Source organism: Xyrauchen texanus, chromosome 15 (genome assembly GCF_025860055.1).
Source record: "Xyrauchen texanus isolate HMW12.3.18 chromosome 15, RBS_HiC_50CHRs, whole genome shotgun sequence".
NCBI classification, from domain to species: Eukaryota; Metazoa; Chordata; class Actinopteri; order Cypriniformes; family Catostomidae; genus Xyrauchen; species Xyrauchen texanus.
The window spans coordinates 22,628,562-22,655,415 of NC_068290.1; the positions used below are offsets into that span (position 1 = coordinate 22,628,562).

At 40.8% G+C, this 26,854-nt stretch overlaps 1 protein-coding gene across 1 annotated transcript in view; it reads left to right on the top strand.

Moving 5' to 3' along the window:
• The first annotated feature begins 7,511 nt into the window (after nt 1–7,511).
• LOC127656263 (cell adhesion molecule 4-like) overlaps nt 7,512–26,854 on the top strand; it is a 190,539-nt gene continuing 171,196 nt past the window's right edge. Inside the window, exon 1 of the mRNA XM_052144500.1 lies at nt 7,512–7,753. Coding sequence (XP_052000460.1) covers nt 7,678–7,753 — 76 coding nt within the window. The 5' untranslated portion in view covers nt 7,512–7,677. The remainder of the gene's footprint in view (nt 7,754–26,854) is intronic.

Consider the following 26,854-nt stretch of genomic DNA (forward strand, 5'->3'; position numbering starts at 1 on the left):
GCCAAAGCCAGAGACACATAACACCAACATATATTTATGTCCAATCCATAAATTAGGATTGAATAAATGAGGGATCAACCAACTATTTTTGAAGTCAGAACCAGAAATTTGTCAGAAATTGTGTCTTTGAATACAAAAGAAAAGCAAGAAAAGTCCATATCCAAATATTTACTCAAGGCACTGTGTCAGTATGAGGTATTCTGTCACCATATTGCAAATCTTATCTTTGCGTGATGCTACAGGCCCATATTTTGGTTTGACATTTCCCATAACTTATTCACAAACAACATGAACTGAAAGTGCCAGTACTATCCCTAGTCATCACATAACATTTCTTAATTTTACCCTCCAATGCTTTAACCCTTCTGGAAAGAAGCAATTCATTTAGCTACTAATTTCAATACTCTATTTGCCACACGCTTTTAATTTTATGTGGGTTTCATTACCAGTGTGTGGCTGACCAGAGGCCACCATTTATAATTAGGTTTTGTGTGGTTTAACTATGACGATTTATTAATGAAGTTACATACATGTTATACAACAAGAACAATATTACAGAACAGATTAATCAAGATCTCTTTTTCTTGCCAGCATTTATTTATATGGTTCTAAAAACCAGAGGATAATTTGGCATTGTCAGCTTTTTGCCATAAGCAAAGTTAGAAAAGGCAATGGACCTAATATCATTTTCTAATTTTAAATGTATTCTTAAGGGTCTCTTCAAATTAACCAGCCTGTAGGAGAGCTTAAAAAGAGTCATACGTTTCACAGATCTTTGCATTATCTGGATAATTAACTTAATGTATACTGGAGACCTGAATAATAATTGAAGGCATCACTTGTAAATGCCTACTGTTCTTTCGCAAATCAGTGGGGAGTTCAATCAGACAATTTTTTAATGTTGTAGGAACAACACTATGCCTCTAATTTGCAAATAACATTTTCACCATCATTGACTGTTTTCTCAGAAATGGTTCAAAATTTCAAAAACTGTTAATTTGCTCTATAATTATTTTGGTTCAAAATGGCTGCAATCTGGAATTAGAAAGTGTGAAAATAATATATTAGGTATAAAGGTGGCTTTCAGCAGTCATGTCTGTTTTCCCATTTAATTGGCTTGCATTTATTTTGTATAAATGTATCCAACTGCAATTTATTAATGCTCTGACCAAATATTTCCAACAAGTTTGATGTTTGCTGGGCAATTATGAACTCCTGACATACTATGATGTTCTATGTCATCTTTACACCTCTAAACATGGAGAGAAATAGAGTAATAGAGTAAACATAAGCCTTTGCATTTTTACCATGAGGTGAACTTTCTGGGATGTTTCTTGTTTGTCTGAGACCACAGCGTAAGCCCTAATGCTCAAAATAATTAGTTGTATAAAGTACAAAAAATGTAATCATACAAATTAATTCAAATAAATTAACCTTGAGGATTATAAAGAACTTTATTTTATTAAACTGACACCTTTTAAGTAACAGGAATTGTTACATTGGTTTGAGTTTAATGTACTTTTCTCTTACATTTACAATGAAATGGTCCAATATAACTCAAACATGTAGCCTCTCAATCTACAATACCAATGTTGCAATGGGAGTGTGTATGCAGAGACTCTTGGGCATTTTTGCAGCACTGTAGAGTTGCATTGAACAGAGTTGGTGAGACGTCTCAGTTACGTATGTAACATTGGTTCCCTGAGATGAAGGGAATGAGACATTGCATCACTAAGCTGATCTAGTTGAAACGTTTCAGCAATAACACCAGGATTGGCTATGGTGTTTAAGCCCCGCGCTTTTAGGTTAAGCTTTTCGGTATAAAAGCAGGCGCGCAAAAACCATTCTTCAGAATTTTCTGATGGAGGGACAAAGAGTGCATTGCTTGCACCTCAAAAACCATAGTCCATAGGGCATCCAGCTTACGCAATGCTCAAAGTTTATTTACCAAAGTGCCATTCAACTGATTACAATGTATAGTCAGGACATTAATAACATGAAAAATTACTATTACAATTTATAAAATATTCAGAACTTCTTCAAAGAGTTCCACGTGCAGCAATGACAGCTTTGCAAATCTTTGGCTTTCTATCAGTTTGTCCAGATACACAGGTGACATTACACCCCACTCTTCCTGTAGCACTTGCCATAGATGTGGCTGTATTGTCGGGCATTTATCATGGATCTTACAGTGGGGTTAAGATCCATAACTCTCGTTTCCATTTATCTCGTCCAATGTCTGTTTCTTTGCCCATTTAAAAAAAAAATTATGTTCCTAAAGTGGACATTTCTTTGAAATTCTTCCCATAAGGCCTGCACCCCTGAGTCTTCTCTTTACTGTTGTACATGAAACTGGCGTTGAGCGAGTAGAATTCAATGAATCTGTCAGCTGAGGACATGTGAGGTGTCTATTTCTCAAACTAGAGACTCTGATGTACTTATCCTCTTGTTTAGTTGTACATCTGGGCTTTCCACATCTCTTTCTGTCCTTGAGCCAGTTGTCCTTTGTCTTTGAAGAGTGTAGTGTACACCCTTTGTATGAAATAAAAATTTTTGGTACTAGAAAATCACTTGCCATTATATCAAACACAGTTTAAAGATATTTGGTCGTTAAATGAACCTTAACATTGTCTTTGTTTTTGGGTTGCCACAGTGTGGATTAGACTGGCATGTCTTAAGGTCAATATTAGGTAAAAAATGGCAAAAAAATTGCTTTCTCTAGAAACTCGTCAGTCAATCATTGTTTTGAGGAATGAAGGCTATACAATGCTTGAAATTGAAGATTTCAATTACACTACACTACAGTCTTCAAAGAAAAAGGACAACTGGCTCTAACAAGGACATAAAGAGATGTGGAATGCCAGATGTACAACTAAACAAGAGGATAAGCGCAAAAGAGTCTCTAGTTTGAGAAATAGATGCCTCATATGTCCTAATATACTGCTAGTAATATTGGCGCACCTTCAGATGGAACTGTGGAAGATGGAACACCATTGAAACGGGCTGGCCGACATGCACATTGGATCGTATAACAATGATCGATGTTTTTAAGCACCCAGTTGGAAATGCCTGTAAGGGCTCACCAAGTGTCAGTGTAACAGGACAGAGGGCAATTTGGTTTGTTCATTGTATGATATAATGCACCGCTCACCATTGGGAAGCGGTTGTGTATAATGTGTGAGCTTTGAAGTGGGAAAGAGCTCTTTATTGAAAATGCGTGGGGCTCTGCTATGACATTTGCCGGTGTTGAGGCAGCAGGCGTGGGGTTTTCAGCCAGGTGCTGGCCCGAGACAGAGCGGTAGCGAGCCACTTGTGATGACGTACTGCTCCATTTTGGCATGAAATGTCTCAAAGTCTGTGAGTGTTGCTGAGTCGTGATGTAGCGCTCAGCAAATCTATCCACAGAGCCGCCGAAACGGCTGGCTAGAGACACCAGAACATCAAATAGAGCGTCTTTTTCTTCATCACACATTTCCATGGGGGTCAGCCAGATGTGATGATCAAAAACCACCAGGCTGACCATTGACTTGCCAATGGCCTGTGCAGTGACTTGCGTGGCTCGCAGCGCTAAGTCTGTAGCTGTGCTGAGCTCTTTGAATGTCTCTGGATTGTAGCCTTGCTTGTCCATTTGCTTGAGGAGCTTTGCTTGGACAACCTGGAGCACCGCCATCGTGTGGAATGCTGAACCAGCTTGGCCCGCCGCTTAGTAAGCTTTTCCAGACTGTGCAGACGTCAGTTGACACACTAACCTTTGCCTTCCCTGTGGTCCCATTTAGTGAGAAGAGTGAAATCACTGTGTGAGCGAGCTGAATAGTGTGCATGCCAGGATTTTGTCAGTTTGTTATGAACTTGCAGGAAGAACAAGGCAGATCTGAGAAACGTTTGATGGCATCTGGTCTGCAAGAACCATTCATCAAGGTGAGATTTTTCAGGTTCCTCTGGAAGAGACCACTCGAGACTGAGCTCTTTGACCGCCCTTGAAAGGACGTGAAGCATCTCCTTGTCAGTGGCGCATGCAAGCTCCACGCCCACGCTGGGGGAAGGAGCGGCAACGTCCTCCATTGACCACTCACCATATGCAGCGAGAGACATAACATCATCATCCCCAGCATCAGAAATGCCAAACGTGACAAGGTTGGGTGCCATTGTAAAGGGATGAAGCTTGTCACGCACATACTGTATCGCCATATACGCCGAATATGGAGATTGAGGGGCTCGCAGGGCGTGTAACGTCACACGGTCCACCTCAAATTCATCCTGCTCATCCTCGTGGTCCTGCAGTGTGTGGGTGATTTGCAAGCGAAGCATCTTGAAATTTATGTCCTCACAGTGAGGGCCGTATTTCACTATGAGATCTGGCTCTGTGTGGATGCGGCCCAGATAGTGAATGGAGCTCTCATGCTGATCTGACAGCAGGATGTTTTACTTGCATAAGGAACACTTAAGGAACAGCATCATTAAAAAAGATGCGAACACGTAAGCGGCACTTTTAGTTATATATGTATATATATATATATACACTCACCTAAATGATTATTAGGAACCATAATCACCATACTATTAACCATAATCACCATACTAATACTGTGTTTGACCCCCTTTCGCCTTCAGAACAGCCTTAATTCTACGTGGCATTCATTCAACAAGGTGCTGAAAGCATTCTTTAGAAATGTTGGCCCATATTGATAGGATAGCATCTTGCAGTTGATGGAGATTTGTGGGATGCACATCCAGGGCACGAAGCTCCCGTTCCACCACATCCCAAAGATGCTCTATTGAGTTGAGATCTGGTGACTGTGGGGGCCATTTTAGTACAGTGAACTCATTGTCATGTTCAAGAAACCAATTTGAAATGATTTGAGCTTTGTGACATGGTGCATTATCCTGCTGGAAGTAGCCATCAGAGGATGGGTACATGGTGGCCATAAAGGGATGGACATGGTCAGAAACAATGCTCAGGTAGGCCGTGGCATTTAAACGATGCCCAATTGGCACTAAGGGGCCTAAAGTGTGCCAAGAAAACATCCCCCACACCATTACACCACCACCACCAGCCTGCACAGTGGTAACAAGGCATGATGGATCCATGTTCTCATTCTGTTTACGCCAAATTCTGACTCTACCATCTGAATGTCTCAACAGAAATCGAGACTCATCAGACTAGGCAACATTTTAACAGTCTTCAACTGTCCAATTTTGGTGAGCTCTTGCAAATTGTAGCCTCTTTTTCCTATTTGTAGTGGAGATGAATGGTACCCGGTGGGGTCTTCTGCTGTTGTAGCCCATCCGCCTCATTTTGTGCATGTTGTGGCTTCACAAATGCTTTGCTGCATACCTCGGTTGTAACGAGTGGTTATTTCAGGCAAAGTTGCTCTTCTATCAGCTTGAATCAGTCGGCCCATTCTCCTCTGACCTCTAGCATCAACAAGGCATTTTCGCCCACAGGACTGCCGCATACTGGATGTTTTTCCCTTTTCACACCATTCTTTGTAAACCCTAGAAATGGTTGTGCGTGAAAATCCCAGTAACTGAGCAGATTGTGAAATACTCAGACTGGCCCGTCTGGCACCAACAACCATGCCACGCTCAAAATTGCTTAAATCACCTTTCTTTCCCATTCTGACATTCAGTTTGGAGTTCAGGAGATTGTCTTGACCATGACAACACCCCTAAATGCATTGAAGCAACTGCCATGTGATTGGTTGATTAGATAATTGCATTAATGAGAAATTGAACAGGTGTTCCTAATAATCCTTTAGGTGAGTGTATATATATATATATATACATATATATACATATATATGTGTGTGTATATATATATATATATATATATACACACACACACACATACAATATCAACAATAGCTTATAAGGATACAAAACTCCTGCCGAAGCGCTGTGGAGAATCAGAATGCTGAATATATATATATATATAGAGAGAGAGAGAGAGAGAGAGAGAGAGAGAGAGAGAGAGAGAGAGAGAGAGAGAGAGAGAGAGAGAGAGAGAGAGAGAGAGAGAGAGAGAGAGAGAGATGACAATGATTGGACACATTGGTAACCTAATATCTACAACAGGCAACAACAAAAACATAATATTATTTTATTTTTTTGTTACCAAAAAATAAGCAAATATAATTTTTTTTTATACATAATAGGCTAAATAAAAACCTAAAATCCATGTATTTAAGACAATATAGCTTTATGGCATAATTAGCGTACTCATGACGTCTAATAAATTATCATGTACAAATCTCTGTAGTAAACTACAGTATACGTTTTTATTATTATTATTATTATTATTATTATTATTATTATTTTTACTTATTCTGTGTTGTTATACCCCACATTCATCAGATGATGTCGCTAAATACAAACCATGTGATATATTATCTCCCACCAAACACTACATTCTTTGCGGTTATTAATTACGCCAGTGAGCCGAGCCTGAGGGAAAATATAAAGCCGTGTGAGGACCGGTTTCATGCCAGTTTGTACGCTAATGATCATGTTACAGGATAGCTGGATGAATCACGTCTTGGTATGAGCGGGTTCAGTCAACAAAACTGTTATTTATTTTTGCAGATTAGGCCTACCACAAGAGAAAATTCATTAAAAATATATAAAAACTTTAATCTATTAAATTCGAAATATTTATACAGCGTTCAAAATATGACATCATTCTCTCAAAACGTTATTGACGGTTGTGTAATTAATGTGATTATAAACTCATTCCATTTGAAATAGGCTACACTTTCTGTGGTTCAGATGTTGTTATAGTATAAATACGGTTTATAGACATTATTCAGAGCAGTATTCAATTAAGCCTACTTTTAGATTGTAGGCTACTGAAAACGAGGCTGTACGGATAGACTTACATATTATTGGTTGTGTATACTGTTGTTTAAATTGGCGTTGATTGTCCATCTTCCACAAACACACTCGCACGCACGCACGCACGCACGCACGCACGCACGCACACACACACACACACACACACACACACACACACACACACACACACATGTTAGTCTACCTATCATTATGAGGACTTTCCATAGACATAATGATTTTTATACTGTACAAAATATAGATTATATCCCCTAAACCTAACCCTTTTTAAGTTATTTAAATTATGGGGCCACTAGAAATATCATGACAAACCACATTTATAATAGCTACCCGTATAATTACCAGTTTGTAACCTAAACATTTTCCCTGGTAAACCACACACACACACACACACACACACACACACACACACACACACACACACACACACACACACACACACACACACGCACACACACACACACATAGGTTAATTTATAACAAAAAATAAAAATGTATGATTGTTTCCCCCCATAATAACAAACGGTCATTTGTCTTGGAATATTATTCTTACCCCGCCCTTGATTGGGTGTGCGCCGGTCAAAGTCAAATCCGATTGGTTGTGGCCGAGCCCAAGAAAAACCGGCCCTTCTACATTTCCACCTTTCATTCAGAGTAGTGTATCAGATTGAACGTGCATGTGTGAGTAATAGTATGTAAAACACAACGCTTCCAGCTAACACGGGAGTTGAGAAAATATATAATTCCTAGATGAAAGCTTGCGCACTCATGTTATTCTAATTCCTATTAAAGGGAAGAGGAATTAACAGAGAGAACGGAATAACACCCATGATGGCATTTTCTTCTTTTTGGAAGTACTGCGCTCCCCTTTCTCTCCTACTGCTCCTGTCCCATTCGCACACAGGTAAGACCAATATTTATTTAGCGCAATGCGAGGGAAACTATGAAGACCTTTTAAGTCAACTTGCCATAACATGTGGACAGATGTTTGACAACGTAGATATGTCAAAAGGTGGCTTACACCGCGGGGTGTTTACCATCGCAAGAGCTATAGCCTACCTCAGCGATGTATATACATTGGACATACACATATGCTGTTTTACGGATTCGGCACATCGAATAAGCAAGATTAAGCTGAGCCAGATAACGCATATCATTAAATGTAGCGATAACCGAGGTAAATGTTTTATAAATAATTTTGGATCATGAAGTGTTCTTGCGGAAGTGAAACGTGTTTTTCTGAAAGTTGTTTCTGTTCCAAATTTGCAAATGTACTTCATTATACGTGTAGTTGTTCTGCAGTTTATTGTAGTCAGTAGCTAGTTTGCGTCACCCACCTGCACCTCTGCTGACTCCAGTAATACGGAGTAAAGGGAATGCGCTTAATAATCGGATGGCGTACATGTAAAGATATGCACTTGGCTTTCTTGGTAATTCGTGTTTATATGCACGTGTATAGATGCAAAGATTAATAGCGTACGCTGTTGACGCGCGCGAATGATTGTACAGATGTACTGTGCATTTTCCTTTTGTATGTAATTGAACGCCCCGTATTTTGCCGATGTCCTTCGTGGAGGCTCCGTGCGACGTAGGCTACATAGATGTTGAGGTGTAGGCTACGTATGTCCATTGCGACAGTCAAAGGAGCAACGGTACCTTATAATGCCAGCCACTGTGGACTTTCGGGATTGCGCTGTTCGCTCGTCCCACTTTGGGATGAAGAGGGCTCCTCTGCTGTCCCAAACCAGCCTCAGTCACACTACAAGGCTGTATAGAGTAGGCTAAATCTAAACACGGGCCACGTATTTCATGCTTGCCATAGCATGGTACATTTATCTGTTATTGTCTTGGGATTTGTATTACAAGAGCATCTTCATGAAAACTAGCCGGCCGTTTAATTTTTCTTTTCAAGCTGTGCCATCTGTTTGTAAAATGAGGCCCAAATTAATAATTATTACCATAATAGCACACATAGGCTACATCACCCAGACGTCTATTTGATGTGTGTGTTTACATCTGGAAGATGTATTTTTTAGGTTGTTTGCTCATCTGCAATACATCTATAAGATGTTTCCACTTGTCAATAAGACACTCAGCAGATGTCCTTAAGATGTTTGATTTAGAATGTTTGTAAATCTGATCTTTTTAAGATGTTTAGCAGATGTAAATTAGATTGTGATGCTTTCCTGATGAAAAGATCTAAAACAGACATCTCACAGATACAGCGAAATAAAACGCCTGGTATGAGAGGGAAAACTAAACCGACAGTACCTTAATTCACTCCCAGTTCCTTTTATGTTTGAATTTTATGGAAACGGACAATATTAGCATATTTATCTATTTTGAAATTCTAAAAGCATTCATCTATTGAAATTCAATAGCCGTTTGTGGCCTGAACCAGTTCCAGTTTTTTTGTGTGCGTGGCTTTTTGTCAAAGTCCAATAAGTGAGAATGTTTTGAACATCTGCAGCTGAAAAATATGAATGTGTAGCTATATAACATTGCTCAAATGACATGGCTCCTAATTTGGGACTTTGAGGTCAAGAGAGAGCTATGGAGAGGACTGTCATTAATCTCTCCAGTGATAAGAAGTGAGAAAGGAGGAGAGAAGGGGGTTGGGAAGAGATTGAAGGATGAAGGAGGTGGAGAGGAGAAAGAGAATGGATTATTACACCTCTTCCACATGTTAATCAATAGAGACGTTTGATACCAGAGTCATATTTCTGCATTCCTTCATTCAGGGGTAAATTAAAAGTATAAATATAGTGATGAGATCCAGAGAAAAAATGATGGAGTAACAGGGATGAGGAGAAAAAAAGAGATAATATGAACCTATGGATCACAGACAGAGAGAGGGTGAATAAATATAGAAGAGATAGTGTGCATCTTTTTATGTATTTCCGGTTTTATCTACATTGGGGTCCAGGCAATGGTCCTCATGAGAAAAATGACTCAATAAATATGTAAAATAATTTTATAATGAAAGTGCATTAAGGTTTCTGTGAGGGTTAGATTTAGGGGATAGAAAATATCATTATCCCAGTATAAAAACAACAGAAGTCAATGTAAATTCCCCATGGTAGAAAAACAAACCTGTGCGTGTGTGTGTGGACAGGTTTAAGTGGTTTATGAGGACAGTTTTTTAGGTTACAAACTGGTAATTACAAGGGTATTATTCTATAAATGTGGTTTATGAGGACATTTCTAGTGTCCCCATAATTTAAATAGCTTAAAAAACATATTAAACAATGTTTTATTGAAAATGTAAAAATGCTGAAAGTTTTTGTAAGGGTTAGGTTTAGGGGTTGTGTTAGGTTTAGGGGATAGAATCTATAGTTTCTACAGTATAAAAATCATTATGTCTATGGAGAGTCCTCATAATGATAGGTAGACTAACATGTGTATGTGTGTGTGTGTGTGTGTGTGTAAAACTTCTCCTTTATCCACCATCACAACATATACTGAATGTCCTGCACATTGACTGTGTGTGTCCCTTGCGTATGTGCCTGCAGACTCATATGCTCCATCTGAGCCCTTCATATTTCTGTCGCTCTCGTAATGTCTTTATCTTTCTCCCCTCTCTCTGCATTGCCTTTTTTTGCAGTGCTTTGAGACTGACACACACAAATACATGAACAATACATGGCCAGATGCGGCAGTCGCATGCTGCATTCTGCGCCCGTCCTCTCTCATCACTATAGCTCTCATTGGCCTTGCACAGTTAATCATCTCTATTTGTTTATTCGATAGCAAGCAATATGAGAGTCATTCGTTTGAATCTGTTTTCATCACTCGCTGGGACTCTTGTCAATGTTGCTTTTGCTGGAGGGCCAAATTGTCTCCTAATTGGAAAAAAGTACAAAAACGGAAATGCAATTTAAGACAATTTTTATGGATCTTTCCATTTCATTCAATTAAAAAGCAATAATATCATAGTTATAGCAGTTGTCTTATTATATAGCTTGTCATGACTAGTCATGTGGTTAAAGGCTAAGAAACAGACATTGTTGAACTAGACAGGGAAGATATGTAGTACACTGAAAATTCTTTGGAGTGAGGTTTACTTAAACAAAACCAACAACATAGGAAACAATTTACATGCAGAAATTGTGAGTAAATTTAACAGACCATATGTTCAATTGAAGGCTACACACAATTCTTGGTAGCTTTAATGATAACTTCTCAGGTAGAGTTTACTTTGCAATACTGTGTTGTAAGTAAATTTTACTTACTTTTTGTTTGTACATTTTACTTAAGCAATGTAGCACTGAAATAAGCCATGCTTTTAAAAGTGTCCTGGCATTTCAAGTCTTTTTTTTTTACAATAACGTACTTAATCATGTACCAAATAAAACACAGTAGCCTTCCACAGGGAAGCTTAATTAGACAACATCACCTTGCTCTAATGGTGATAGAAACAAGATCCAGAGCTGTGCAAGCAGACTTTAAAACTTGGTGCATGGGGCCTGTGTTGCTCAGCGAATAAAGACATTGACTACCACCCCTGGAGTTCGTGAGTTCGAATCCAGGGCATGCTGAGTGACTCCAGCCAGGTCTCCTAAGCAACCAAATTGGTCTAGTTGCTAGGGAGGGTAGAGTCACATGTGATAACCTTCTTGTGGTTGCTATAATGTGGTTCGCTCTTGGAGGGCTGCGTTGTTGAATTTGGTGCATAAAACACAATTACGATAACTATCAGCTGATGATATTTTTGATAATGAACATGTCATTTTAAGTAGAAAATTAACTTTAGACTTCACAAAACAAGAAGTTGGAAAATCAACAATTAAATTGGTGTAAATCAACTTGCAAACAGTGAAATTATGCAAGCTCATTAATTATTAAATCCCATTTCATGTTGGGAACACCAGCTTTGTATGGTTTAGTACAATTTACTTATTTTTTTTACCTATGCAATTTACTCAAATTAGCAAATAAATATGACAAGGTGTTCTCCTTTAGGATTCATACATGATGACACATTGTAAAGATAACAAACAATCATAAATAATATTTACTTTTGAGGTAGAGTAGTCATTTTTACATCTTTGAATTGAATACAAACTTAGAATTTACTTAATATTTCCAAGTTTACACTTTAACTTATTCAATGAAGACAATACCAGAAATATCCTTTCTGCTATATTTACTGCACCATGAAATATTTTTTGTTTTGAATGTTTGATTTCCTTTTTTTTTTGTAAAAAAAAAAAAAAAAAAACTATAATCCAGTGGTTCCCACTGTAGAATATTATGATACCCAAAGAGAAATATGTCCCCTGCATTTTGAGGTGCATGTCTGCAAGCTTTTGCATCAAGGTATGAGATTAGCTTTTTTCTAGTGCATGTTGTGCTGAAATTGGTATTTTTCACTTGACACTTTGTTCTCTAATGCCATACAGAAGCCTTTACCTTAAGCCGAGGTTTATTCTTTGATTCCAGCCCATAGTTGTGTAATTCCCTCAGCAAAATAAAAATTTTGACATTTAATTATAGTGATAGCGCCTCTTAGTGTGTTGAAAACAAACCTATAGTAAAGCTTCCTATTTGCTTTAATTTCACATTGGTTTCTTAATTCAGGCTCAAACATTTAGAAACAAACATCACACAGAGGGAGAGCTGGTGGCAGACTGTTACATAGCTCCCTGGCTTTCTCTTATCACTCTGATAGATTTCAGGTTTTACAGCACTATATAAACACAAGGGCTGTGTATCACCAGACACCTCACAATATGCTACGTATTGCGATACACATGCCACGATTCGATATATCACGATAAATCACGATAAATCACGATACTATGATTGGGTATATTTCAGTTTTTATGGTAATTTTACTTTTGTCTTTCAGATAATGCTGTTATTCATTACACAGGGAGCCTTCTAACTTGTAAAATTACAGACATACAGTATCAAATTATATTTTATCATTAATTTTGTTTTTCATCATTCTGGTGATATTTTAACTTTTTTCAAAATATAGTCCATGTATTATATCAATAAACATGATGTATTGAAAATGCATATATTATATAGCATTTACTGTATACAGTATATTGTTACATGTTTGTTGTTAACATGCCTAATTTGTACTATTTACAAGTACTAAAATGGTAATGTCTCTTTAAGACCTGTGGCAGGGACTTTCACAGTAGTGTTTATTTGCTGGAATGGCTTCTTAACAGCATCCATGCTATGTGTGGTTAGAATTAAAGGTTTCTTTTGTTGTTTTTGAAAAATAACTTAACGTAGAGAACAGAAAGAATATTAAAATAGACATTATTAAACATCAAATGGTTTGCTTGGATCTAGTCTTTGGACTACAAAACATTTATGGTCAAGCACGCAGTGAAAAGATCTGGGTGCTGAAGTTTGCCACTACACCACTCAATCTTGGCATTTTAAGAATCAAAATTTGGTTAAAAAGAGGTCTGTGTCTGTGAGAGAAACCGTGAATCCTGCTGGATCAGTTTCAGTCTCTTTCGTGCCTCATAGAAGCGTCTCATATTGCACTGAAAATATCAAGGTATATCACGATACATGGATCTAAGTATCGATACAATATAGTGAGAAAAATATCATGATATTTGATTGTATCGACACAGCCCTAATAAACACGTTTCTTCAGAGACATAGAACTTATTGTTACATATCACAGTAGATAGACGAGAGAGTTCTGCTTAGATCTTAAAATTGCCCCTCCTACTTGGAGAGTCAAAGGTGTGCTTAAACTTGGAATAGCTTTAATTGTTCTGATTTTTGAGATGAGGAGATAAAGACAGGGAGGAATATACATTTCAAACCATTTCAACGTAGGGATAGATTCAACATTGTGTTTTACATTGTCTTTATGCAGGCTGGGTTTGTCACAGGTGGGGTGTCTCAGTAAATTTATTTCACTGTAATTATCTCCAATCTGATTCACCTGATCAGACACTCCTTTAATTTTCTCGTTCACGCTCATTGCCAGCCTCCAGTCACCTACGTGTAATGCAATTCTCCGTGTCCTCTATCAGCATTTCATTTTAGAGCATAAGTGCTTTTTTGAGAGATGACTTTTGCAAGTCTCTGGTTTTAAATGATGAATCAGATGCTAGAGGTCATGTCGAATGTTATTAAGTTAGGCCGGCAGCACTGCACACTGCTGTATGAAACCAAAACTCTTCTATCTCTTAAAAAATGATGTCTAGAACATTATTCTAATGAAACAGATGCATAAAGGTGTACACATTAAACAACCTTATTTTTCAAGGTAATATTAGCTTGCTTTGATTGGATCGAGGCTCATTCATTGTAGGAATTTAAGTGCTAGCACTCTGATAAGTATGTGAATTATTTAAATGTACCTGTTTGTACTGGACCCAATTCTGTCTGTCACTTGTAAGAGAAACCTTGCCAGACACAAGCTGTCTATAATTTATCCTCAGACTTTTATGGTTGGCAGTATGATTCAGATCTGATTTTTCTTCCTCTTGTCCTGTGAGATGTCTGAGTGGCAGATTGGCTGTCTGGTGCCTGACTATGTCCTTCTCAACATGGGAAAAAAGCCTTCAGAAGAGCAATGCATTATTTCTAAGTGTCTTTATCTCACAGCTTGAGTGCTAGAAATGATCAATCTGAAATAAGCTTTTCCCCCCTTATAAATACTAAGATAAATTGTAGTTTAATAGTATTCTGGTAATATCCTTAAATCATAAGAAAGAGTGAGAGACTTATGAGTAAGAGAGTTGGCAATACAGAGAGAAAAATCGAACACTTCGCTCTGGGGGATGAAAAGAGAGGCGGAGAAAGAGAGAGCATTAAGTGGATGTTGTGGTTGATTGCCACAGAGGTGAACATTCCTCCATATAGGGGAAAGTGTTGCCATGACTTTGCAAACTCTCTGTGCTTGTTTAACAACCCCCTAACCTCTGTCTTTTCACTCTCTCCCTCTCTTGCTCTCCTCCTTTTAATCCTTTGCCTCATCCTTCCACCTGTCTCCAAGACTCCCATCGAGTCTCTGTTCCATCCCCACATATGGTAAAGGTTGCAGGCTTTTGCAGTAATTACAGGAGTTTGAGTGGCACTAAAGCCCTCACTAGGTTTGACTGGATGAAGGACCCATTAGAACTAAAATGGGCCCCTACTCCAGATGGAGTGTGTATGCGAAAGGATTTGTGGCTTCTTGAGAGGGAGACTAATGCCGCCTGCACCGATTACATAATGTGGAGAGGGTGGAGGTGATAATGATGCCCTGGACAATCAGAAATGACTAGAGGGCGCTTCCTACACTGGACAGATGTGTGTGGCATGAATTAACCTGCCTAGATCATATTTTTATGCAGGGAAGGAAAGAGGGAGATTGAATAGGTTTCTTTTTTCATTAATTCATTTTCTCACTTAATATTTAATGTTTTTATAATTGCTATATCTAAAGGACTGAGTAGGATCCTTAATAAATTTACCATGATAACTGTAGATTCTGTCAATATACCATAATGTTTTATTTCATTTTTGGAAATTATGGCATATTTAATGATAAGGAGAGTTAGAGGGGGGGAAATTGTGGGTAGAAGAGAGAGGAAAAAGGATCAGGAAATGTTAAGAGCTTATGTCGCCTGCATGATTGGCTCAACATATCAGAGAACATGAGCTAACCTCTAGACCACAATGTTTCCCTGTGACTATTGTTAAACCATTTCACTCTAAAAAGTAGTTACAAGCAGATGTTACCATATGGAGCTGTATAGCTGTATTTCAGCTTTATCTGACCTTAAAGGAATATTCTGGGTTCAATACAAGTTAAGCCCAATCGACAGCATTTGTGGCATAATGTTGATTACCACAAAAAATGCAAAAAAAATCGAGGTTACAGTGAGGCACTTACAATGGAAGTGAATGTGGCCAATTTATTAGAGGATTTAAAGGCAGAAATTTGAAGCTTATAATTTGATAAAAACACTTACATTAATTGTTCTGTTAAAAGTCATGTATTATTTGAGCTGTAAAGTTGATTAAATCATAATTTTAAGTTTTAGGGATTTTTGACATTACATTGTCATGACAACAAAGTTGAGTAAAATTGGCTATAACTTTACACGGAAAACGTTATTAAACAATCTGATCACATTAAAATCATGTTAACACAAATATTGTTTATGTTTTGTGTCTATACTTTTGAAACAGTGAGTTTTTAAGTTTACAGATTGCCCCCATTCACTTCCATTGTAAGTGCCTCGATGTAAACCAGATTGTTATTTTTTTTGATAGAAATATTTATTCAAAATACATTTTTACGGTAATCAATATCATGCCACAAATGCTTTCGATCGAGCTAAGCTTGTATTGAACCTGTGAAATTCCTTGGTGTAACCCAATATTGTCTGGTTGATTCAGTTAATTTATATGTTATTTGATACATTATTTGGTTACTTGACATAAGTTTTACAGTGTAGTAAATTAATATTTGATCACCTTAAAACAATGCAGGAACCTTAGGGGAAATTTGATAGTATTTTGGCAGAAACAGTGGTTACCATGGTACAGTCAAGAGGAAGAAAAGGGTTTAAGAGAGAACAGCGTGAAGGTCCCAGCAACTTCACCACACAGTTCAATGGGCTGTGAAAGCAATGAGAATTTGAAGTTAAAGATGGAGAGGCACTGGACCTAACTGAGCAGAGTGGAGGGCAAAAAGACAAACAACTGAATATTTGTGGAAATTCAGTAAAGAACCAGGGAAATAAGGAGTGCAGAGCAGTGTCAAAGAGATTTTCTAGTAACCTTCCTATTGTGTTCAGGTCATTTTTTACCCGGGAGAGTTAGATAATAATTTTTAAATACTGCATAGTTTTTAGTATAGGAACCAAACTTTGGGACTATTTCAAGACAAAAATACACACAATAAATTTTTTATTCAGATTTTTTAAATAAAATTGTTTAAGAGATATAAGTGTACGTTTTTTTTTGTTTGTGGGTAAATTATGACCAAGGCATCAATTGTGGAATTACATATGATATTATGTAGATTTTTTTGTACATCTATCTTATAAACTAGTGCTTTCAGTCGATTAAATTATAATGTTTTGTATTTAATCGCGATTAATCTCAGATTTTAGAAGTGCTGAAATTTTACACTATATATACGTTTCTCGTTAAAATTAATTTATTTATATAAAAAAGAAAACAAAATAATGTGTAGCAGAGTTGGGGTACTCGAGTTCAGATTCGAATCTGAGTCATGAATCCAATTTTAATGGACTTGGACTTGTCATGGACATGTCTTTTTCATTGCATCACAGATTCCATGGCCTCGGCCAGACTCAGAATAAAATCCCAAGTCTGGCCGAGGCCATGGAATCTGTGATGCAAAGAAAAAGACATGTCCTCTTTTTCAGACCTGACAAAAGCATTTCAAGGATTTCAAAATTGCCTCTATATGTTCGGGATTTGTCTTTGTCTTCATATTGATGTGTTCTCTACAGTTAGTACTATCATACATTCTGTGTATTTGATACAGCACATCAGTTTTCACGTGCGTATGTCCTTACCTGTGATTATTCTGGCTGAGAGCAGCATCACGCACTCTTTCAAAGTACTTTTTAGCTCTCACACCCTCGTGCCCGTGCTGTATGTGTGTGTGTGAAAGAAACATCATCCAGAAACATCAATAACGTAAGTACACTTTTAAAAGTACGTTCCCCAACTCTGCAAATTATTATGCAAAGCCATTTCTAACTGAAAATGTTGACTATATAGAGATAAAATCTAATGCAGCTTTCACTTTCATTGGTGTATGTTTGCATGGAGGGAAAAAACTGACAAAGAACTGAAATGCCAACAGAACGTAATAAGAAGTGTGTTGAAGGACAGTTTTGTCTTCATACACCTAAAGCGTATGATTTCATTCTGAAACAATTTTGAAATTTGTTCAGCAGGATACTAATAATTTTTTTTTTTTGCATTTATATTGACAAATTGTTTTTCTTAGTTGTGAAGGTTAAAATAAGCTTAAAATATTGATGCTGAGTTTATGGTTACAATTTATATTCAGATTCTTGAACAGATTAATTCAGACACGACTTGGCCTGCTATGGACTCGACTTTTACTTGATTGTTTAAAGACTTGGACTCGACTAAAGTGGATTCGAACCCAACACTAATACATAGCAATATTGTAAAGACAAGACGGCGGAGGCAGACTGGGAGTTTGGATCTACATGCGGGTTTATTGAGCAAAGGTGAAAATAAACAGACAGGAACAAAGGAAACTACCACGATGGGTAAACAGAAACTAAAACACGAAAACAGTCAAGGGCACACGAACTAGGAAAACACGGCAGGATGAACATGGCTGAGACAGGAGCAGAGCAAACATCGGAACATGGGAAACATCAAGAAAGTCAGAACAACGAACGACAAGGGAATGGAGGAACAGCGGGGTTTAAATACACAGAGACATGATGATAACAAACGACAATCAGGTGCGAACAATGACATAGTGATGAAGGACGGGAATCGGGGTGACGGCGACACGGAAAACACGGGGCAGACAACCAGGGATCGGAACAAATATAATGATTTGATAACATTTTCCAAACAAAGCCTTCCACAATATATAGACAATACGCTAAAATATAATCAATTCAAATAATAGTCTCCACATAGTTTGCATATTCATTGCAATGGGCATTAAATCCCTTAAACTCTCATTCTCCACAATATTAATCAGCCGGTAGACTGTGACTATCACCTTTTTTACAGCAATTGTGAAGCTGCAATCATGACTCATGTCAAAGTGTCGACTGCCACTTTGAACTCACCATGAAAAGCGCTTGCAAACAAAAATGACTCATTCTGCGTTTTGGTGATTTTTAAGATTTAGTTTGCTTCTGTGGTAATTAAAACATGCCTTACAAATCACAAGTCCCATCTGTGCTTGTTTTACACATCAAATAGTGTTAAGAGGTTCTTTCTCCATCTTTTTATCACTGTAGTGCTGTCAGAGATTATTTTATTTACTGAGATAATAACCTCTGCATCTTTATCATAGAAGAGAGTGTAACGGCCAGCTAGCGTGTTATGACAGTACCGCGCATAGAATGTTTATGGGACTTTATTATGCTGTTTTATGCTTTGCTTATAGGCTAAGCTGTGGTGTGTGTGTCAGTGTAATGACTCCGGGTGGACACATCACAAAGTTTCCGCTCTTCACACCAGTGTTTATGCTATATTAACGGTAAATGCGTTAATCGTGATTGAGAAAAATTTGTGTTTAACATCTTTAACTAATTGCATACATTAACGTGTTAATTCTGACAGCTATTATAAACATTTCACTTACATTTTGCCTCTTTCCCATAATCTCTCAAACACATTTTTTGTTTCTCACTGGGACTGTATCGTGTTTACAAACATATACACATACACATATAATCACACACAGAAAAACACACATTGGTGTAGCAAAAGTTAATTCACACATTAGTTTAAATAGGGCTTGAAAGAGTCATTGTCCACATTTTATTTTGCAGACATCTGATGCCAAACCAGCTTGTAGCATATTCACACATAAACATTTAGCAATTTCTGCAAGTAAATACAATCTTTTTAGCTTAACATAGTATAGAAGTATTAATGTTGTATACTTGAGTTGTACAATTGTTTTGATGATGTTTAGTTGAAAAAGAATACGTTGATTTCATAACTTTTGACCACCAAGTTGTATTGAGCAGTTATAAGTATTAGGCAATTAATCAAATTACTAGTAATTCTCATTTTAGATGTTAATATTAATTGTGTGTGTGTGTATATATGTATATATATATATATATATATATATATATATATATATGATAGATAGATAAATATATATAAAAAAGTTATTATTTATTTATTAAATAAATACTGTACAAAAAAATGGCATATTAATTAAAAACTTTCATATTTGTCAGTTAAAATGCCAAAAATATAAATATTTTTACATGTATGAACAGTTAAGGACATTTAACAACAAAACATTTGGGTTATAAATTATTTATAAGCTTAAATTCCACCGGGTCAAAATTGACCCGCAAATGCAAAAGGTCTATGCAGATATGAGGGTTAAGGGACAATATGTACTTTTTACAATATTTTCTTATTTGTATTTTTTTGTGTGTGGGGGGTACTTTCCCCCCTTCCCCCTGGAATCTTCGCCTCTGCTGGTACAGATTAAAAGATATTGTTTGGGCAAAAACTGGAACAAAGTTCAGAAAAGAGAGAGTAGAAAGAAGACAAACTAAGTGGAAGCCAGAAGTTGTGTAGGTTACTGCATATACAGCAAAAACAACAGATGATCAATGAGGACATTTTACTGCAAGCCACCCACCCGTCTCAAGCTGAGTAGCAGGTCAGGAGTGAAACACACACACTCTCATGGATATACTGAGGCACTCAACTGTGTACTGGTAAATGGACCTGATTGAAATCCATCAGATAACAGGCAACTTGTAAGGAATGGTACATAAACAGAGGTAATTACTTTCTCATACACTCTCACAAAATGATCCGAACCACTGTCGTTGGTCAAGGGTCAGATTGACAGAAGCGTAGACAGTCAGGCAATAGGGTTTTCTCAGAGGAAACACCAAACACTGCTCGAAAAATTATAGATGTACTCAGTGATAATGACTCTATATTACATCGAAAACAAATCGAGGTGATGCAAGATGCAGGTTTGATAAGCAATTCAAACCTGGATCAGAGCCAGACACAATAGCACCAGGAGGTTTGTGTACCCTAATGAAAAGACATGCTGAGGCCAGCATGAAGTCCCATAGATTAGTGCTGGTTTGATGCTGGTCTATGTTGGTCCATGCTGTTTACCAGCATTGCCTGGATAGTTAAACTGGTCTACCAGAATGTTTTTCTGGCAATGCTGGTTGACCAAATAAGGCTTGCTGGATTAAGCAAGTCAAAAAACTTAAAAGAGACACCAGCAATGCACAACAGTGACCCTTTACCAACCTAAAAACAATGAAATTGGGCTTTGGAGTGAGCCTTTGATCTTGGTTAATTAGGAAGCGGTAAATAAATCTTCATTAGCCATAATTAATTTACACCACAAAACAACAAACATCAAAAAGTTGCCATTAATTCTGCAATTAAAATCTCAAAGTATGACTCAAGGACAGAGGCAGTGATTGTGATCATGCATTTGTGATGTTGTGGAGAGTTCTTTTTGTTTGAAACCAGTTACACATGTAACCTCGGTTCCCTGAGATGAAGGGAACTCGACATTGCTGTGAACACTTTGGAGGAAATACATTTTACATGACCTAATAAATGCGCTAACGACTAAGGTGTCCACTCCCAGCGGGAGTTGGGACATGGAGTACCAAAGAGGGCAGTGGACTGTTTCTGCGAAGGCAAATAGATCGACTTGGGCGTCCAGTGTATGTCGTGCGCAGGGAGAGGAGAAAAACTCAACACAAAGAGGTGTTGCGCGAGGCTCATCATTGGTAGTGATCGAGGGCTTCTTTGCCGATTTATGTATGCCACCACTAACATGTTGTCTGACCGAAGCAGAACGTGATATTTCACTATGTCGAAATGGAAAGCTTTCACCGCTAAGAATACAGCTAACATTTCCTAGCAATTTATGTGCCATGCCTGTTTCGTGTCCTTCCAGGTGCCGAAAGCTGGGCATCCATCGCACAGTGCGCCCCAACCCATGTTGGACGCATCTATGGTCACCACTTTTTGTCTGAAAACCTAACCCAGCATCACATCCTGCTGATAAAGGTTTGGAGCTGTCCATGGTGCTAGAGCAGCCAGGCAGCGTCACGTTACGGCGATGCACACGTGCCCCCGATGCCAAGCATGACTCGGTATGCAGTGTTTGAGCCAGTGCTGCAGTCTTATGTGTTAAAGGCCTAATGGTATGATGACAGATGTTGCCGCAACCCAGCATTTTTTTAAAGACTTCAGTAGAACTGAGACAGACACTGGCAAATGGTCTGGATGCGCTCGATCATGAGGAGTCGAGTCATGCTCATTGAGTCGAGTCAAACCCCAAAAAGGAGATTTGCTGGCTGGGAGAAAGTGTGCTTTTTGCCCAGTTGACATTGAGACCCAGGCTGTTTAAATGGTGAAGTATTAAGTATTAAGCTCGCTAGCAGAGTTTCTGATCAGGTCAGTAATTGCCAATTGTCGAGTTAATTCAGAATGTGTACACTGTTCATTTTTAAGAGGGCGAGTGCCGCATTGACACATTTCATGAACGTGCGTAGGGCCAGAGACAATCCCAAGGGAAGGAATTTGAATTGATATGTCATCCCCGAATCTCAAAAACAGCCTGTGGCACGGTATAATTCGGATATGAAAGTACGCGTCCTTTCGATCTATTGAGGCAAACCAGTCCTGTGGGCGGATGTGCGATTAGATCTGTTTATGAGTTAACATTTTGAATGGCCGTTTTGCAAGTGCACGATTCAAGTGTCTAATTTTTTTTTTGGAACAATAAAATAGCATCTGTAAAACCCTTGTGGGCTTGGCAGTAGATTGAAGTCAGTAGATTTGTCATGCAAACTTAAATAAAGGAGAAGGTAAAGACGTAACTGAGACTCATTCATATTATTAGACTATTATTGATGTCTTTTTAGATGAAAAGTCATGCTCGGCAGTTCACAAACTGAAGGAAAACTATAGCTCTGCTTTGTTATTATAATGTTTAAATTCTATGAAGTCAATTTGCAGATTTCAGTCATGAACATCTCAAAATGATTCAATGACTCACTCATAGCACATAAGGTGCTCATTTGTCACCAAATTTGTGAAACTCAAGCAAGCCACAACAAAGTACCCTTATTTTTGCAGCTAATTCTGCACAATTTGCTGATAATTTGCTGTACTTGAATCATTAAAATAGTTTAAAAAATGTTTTTTGTATAAATAACCCCGGAAAACATGTCTGTGGATCTGTGATTGTCTCAAATATTTCGACGCTCATGAGTTTTAGAAAATAATGACAGTCAGACCAAAGATTTTTTTAAATTGAATCCACACTGTGTTGGTAGCATGGTGATTTGGCCTTAATACCTCAGGAGTTGAATTAATTCAGCAATCGGAGTCAGCTTATACCACGGTTAGCACATGTAGTGTGTGGAAAACATGGAATTAGCAATAAAACGCTGAATGTCGTGGAATATGACATATTTAGACGAAAATAAATGTTCAATTAATCAAATTGAAATTGTGATATGTCCTAGTGTGATGATTAAACTAAATAAGGATCTGATTTAATTGAATAAATAAATAATCTGCAAGTGATGCATGCTTCAAAATGAATGTGTAGAGCTGGCCGTTCATACACTGAAAACACGTGCACTCTTGTGTGTGTGAGATGACAGAGACAGAGAGCACTCTGAAGTGCACAGCACATACAGACTATGTATTTATTAAATTTAATCTCAGCTTTACAGGGATTATAATCACACTGGGCCATGGAACAAATTGCTTATCTGGAGGTGAGAAACCACCATCAAAAACAAACAGAAACACCAAAATAAAAGCTTTATTTAAATGGACTTGTGTTTTTGCTTAAATATTACACTTGTTAGGTGCATAAAATGTCCTGGACAATTGTGCCTTGATGTCATGTTCATTGGTGTCTTTTGTCTTCGTGCTCTTATTTTGAAGTTCAGTTTAGTCCTTGTTTCCTGTTTCCTGTTTGGTTTCTGTCATGTTCATTGGTTTCCTTTGTTGTTGTGCTCTTATGTTGAAGTTTAGTTTAGCCCCTGTTTCCTGGTTCCTGTTTGGTTTTTTGTAGTCCTTTGTAGTTTGTTATTATGATTGGTGTTCCCTTGATTATTTCTTCCAGGTGTCCCTCATTCCTTTGTTAATTTGCCTTTGGTTTCTGTTAATCACCTTGTTATCTTGTTTGAGTTCTGTTCTTTCATTGGCCCCTTTTCCCATGTTTGTGTATTTAAACCCTGGTTTTTGTTCAGTCCTTGTCGATCGTTGTTTGATGTTAACCCGGTGTATCTTTCCCTCCCGAGTTCCCTGTTCGTGTCTACCTTGGTCAGCTTACTCAGTTTATGTTTCTTTTCCTCATCGTGGGTTGTTACTTTGTGTTTTTCCTTTGTTGTTCATTTAATAAAGTTCAACTGCGTTTGGATCCGCATCTCCTTGTCTGCTTCGTTACTCAAGCATAACAGAACGATCGACCAACTATGGATCCAGCAGTTATACGGGCCAACTGCCGGTTGCTCAACCTCAAACAAGAGGGCCGCCCTGTTGAAGACCACATCAGCGACTTCCTCGCGCTGGCGAAATTCACAGACTTCCCGGACTCAGCCCTGGTGGTCTTCTTCAGGGACACTTTACACGGTTCAGCTCAGGGAGCGTTTGCCGCCGGCAACGCTTGGTTGGACTCTCCACGACTTCCTGGAGGCGACCTTACTGGTCTGCGGCTCACCCTACACCGTGGTCTTCGCCGAGGAGGATTCCACCTCTCCTCCCACTGTGGTGACTCCCCAGTCGTCCTTGGCGCTTCCTGTCGCGCCAGCCCCACCTGTCAGCGAGCCCGTCCCCACGCCAGTCGCCTTCCATGAGCCAGCGCGCCCACTGCGTCTGCCCGGAGGAGGGAGAGAAGACGGGCTTCCGCCTCCCGGCCAGCGCCAGCCCGGTCTGCGAGCCAGAGCCCACGCATGTCACGGTGAGCGAGCTAAAGCCCACGCATGTCACTGTGAGCGAGCCTGAGCCCTCGACCATCCCCGAGCCAGTGCCTGTAGCCTCAGGCGTCAGTGAGCCAGTGCCGTTAGCCTCAAGCGTCAATGAGCCAGTGCCTGTAGCCTCAACCGTCAATGAGCCAGTGCCTGTAGCCTCGACCGTCAATGAGCCAGCGCCTGTAGCCTCGACCGTCACTGAGCCAGCCTGTAGCCTCGACCGTCCATGAGCCAGCGCCTGTAGCCTCGACCGTCCCTGAGCCAGCGCCTGTAGCCTCGACCGTCCCTGAGCCAGCGCCTGTAGCCTCGACCGTCCCTGAGCCAGCGCCTGTAGCCTCGACCGTCCCTGAGCCAGCGCCTGTAGCCTCGACCGTCCCTGAGCCAGCGCCTGTAGCCTCGACCGTCCCTGAGCCAGCGCCTGTAGCCTCGACCGTCCCTGAGCCAGCGCCTGTAGCCTCGGCCGTCCCTGAGCCAGCGCCTGTAGCCTCGGCCGTCCCTGAGCCAGCGCCTGTAGCCTCGACCGTCCCTGAGCCAGCGCCTGTAGCCTCGACCGTCCCTGAGCCAGCGCCTGTAGCCTCGGCCGTCCCTGAGCCAGCGCCTGTAGCCTCGACCGTCCCTGAGCCAGCGCCTGTAGCCTCGGCCGTCCCTGAGCCAGCGCCTGTAGCCTCGACCGTCCCTGAGCCAGCGCCTGTAGCCTCGACCCGTCCCTGAGCCAGCACCAGAAGCCGTGACCGTCCAAGAGCCAGCGCCTGAAGCCGTGACCGTCCAAGAGCCAGCGCCTGAAGCCGTGACCGTCCAAGAGCCAGCGCCAGTAGCCGTGACCATCCAAGAGCCAGTGCCAGTAGCCAGGTCCGTCCAAGAGCCAGCGCCAGTGGTCGTGCCCATCCTAGAGCCAGCACCTCTCGAGCCTTCCAGGGCTCCTCCTCCCGAGTCTTCCAGGGCTCCGCCTCCCAAGTCTCTCGAGCCTCCTAGGGCTCCTCCTCCCAAGCTTTCCAGAGCTCCGCCTTCCGAGTTTCCCGAGCTTTCCAGAGCTCCGCCTTCCGAGTTTCCCGAGCTTTCCAGAGCTCCGCCTTCCGGGTTTCCCGAGCTTTCCAGAGCTCCGCCTTCCGAGTTTCCCGAGCTTTCCAGAGCTCCGCCTCCCGAGCTTTCCAGAGCTCCGCCTCCCGAGCTTTCCAGAGCTCTGCCTCCCGAGCCTTCCAGAGCTCCGCCTCTCAAGCCTTCCAGAGCTCCGCCTCTCAAGCCTTCCAGGGCTCCGCCTCTCAAGTCTCTCGAGCCTCCTAGGGCTCCGCCCCTCAAGCCTCTCGAGCCTCCCAGGGCTCCGCCTCTCAAGTCTTCCAGGGCTCCGTCTCTCAAGCCTCCCGAGCTTTCCAGAGCTCCGCCTCTCAAGCTTCCCAGAGCTCCGCCTCTCAAGCCTCCCAGGGCTCCGCCTCTCAAGCCTCTCGAACCTCCCAGAGCTCCACCTCAAGCCTCTCGAGCCTTCTAGGGCTCCGCCTCCCAAGACCCTCGAGCCTTACAGGGCTCCGCCCCTCAAATCTCTCGAGTCTTCCAGGGCTCCGCCCCTCAAGCCTCCCAAGCTTCCCAGAGCTCCGCCTCTCAAGCCTTCCAGGGCTCCGCCCCTCAAGCCCCTCGAGCCTGCCAGGGCTCCGCCCCTCAAGCCTGCCAGGGCTCCGCCCCTCAAGCCTCTCGAGCCTGCCAGGGCTCCGCCCCTCAAGCCTCTCGAGCCTCCCAGGGCTCCGCCTCTCTAGCCTTCCAGGGCTCCGCCCCCAGAGCCTCTTGAGCCTCCTACGGCTCCGCCCCCAGAGCCTCTCGAGCCTCCTGCAGCTCCGCCTACGGGGCCTTCTGTGGCTCCGCCTCCAGAGCCTCCTATTGCTCCGCCTCTCGATCCACTCAAGCCTTTGACGGCTCCGCCCTCAGAGCTTCCCGAGCCTCCTAGGGCTCTTCTCCCCGAGCCTCCTGCGGCTCCGCCTCCGAAGCCTCCTGCGGCTCCGCCTCCTGAGCCTTCCTCAGCTCCGTCCCCGGAGCCTTCCAGGCCTCCGCCTCTAGAACTGCCTACGGCGCCACCGCCCTCGGCTCCACCTCCTGAGCCATCCTCGGCTCCACCTCCTAGGCCTTCCTCAGCTCCGCCTCCAGAGCCTCCTTCAGCTCCGCCTCCAGAGCCTCCTTCAGCCCCGCCTCCTGAGCCTCCCTCAGCCCCGCCTCCTGAGCCTCCCTCAGCTCCGCCTCCTGAGCCCCCAGAGCCTCCCTCAGCTCCGCCTCCTGAGCTCCCAGAGCCTCCCCCAGCTCTGCCTCCTGCTCCTCCAGAGCTTTCCATGGGTCCGCCC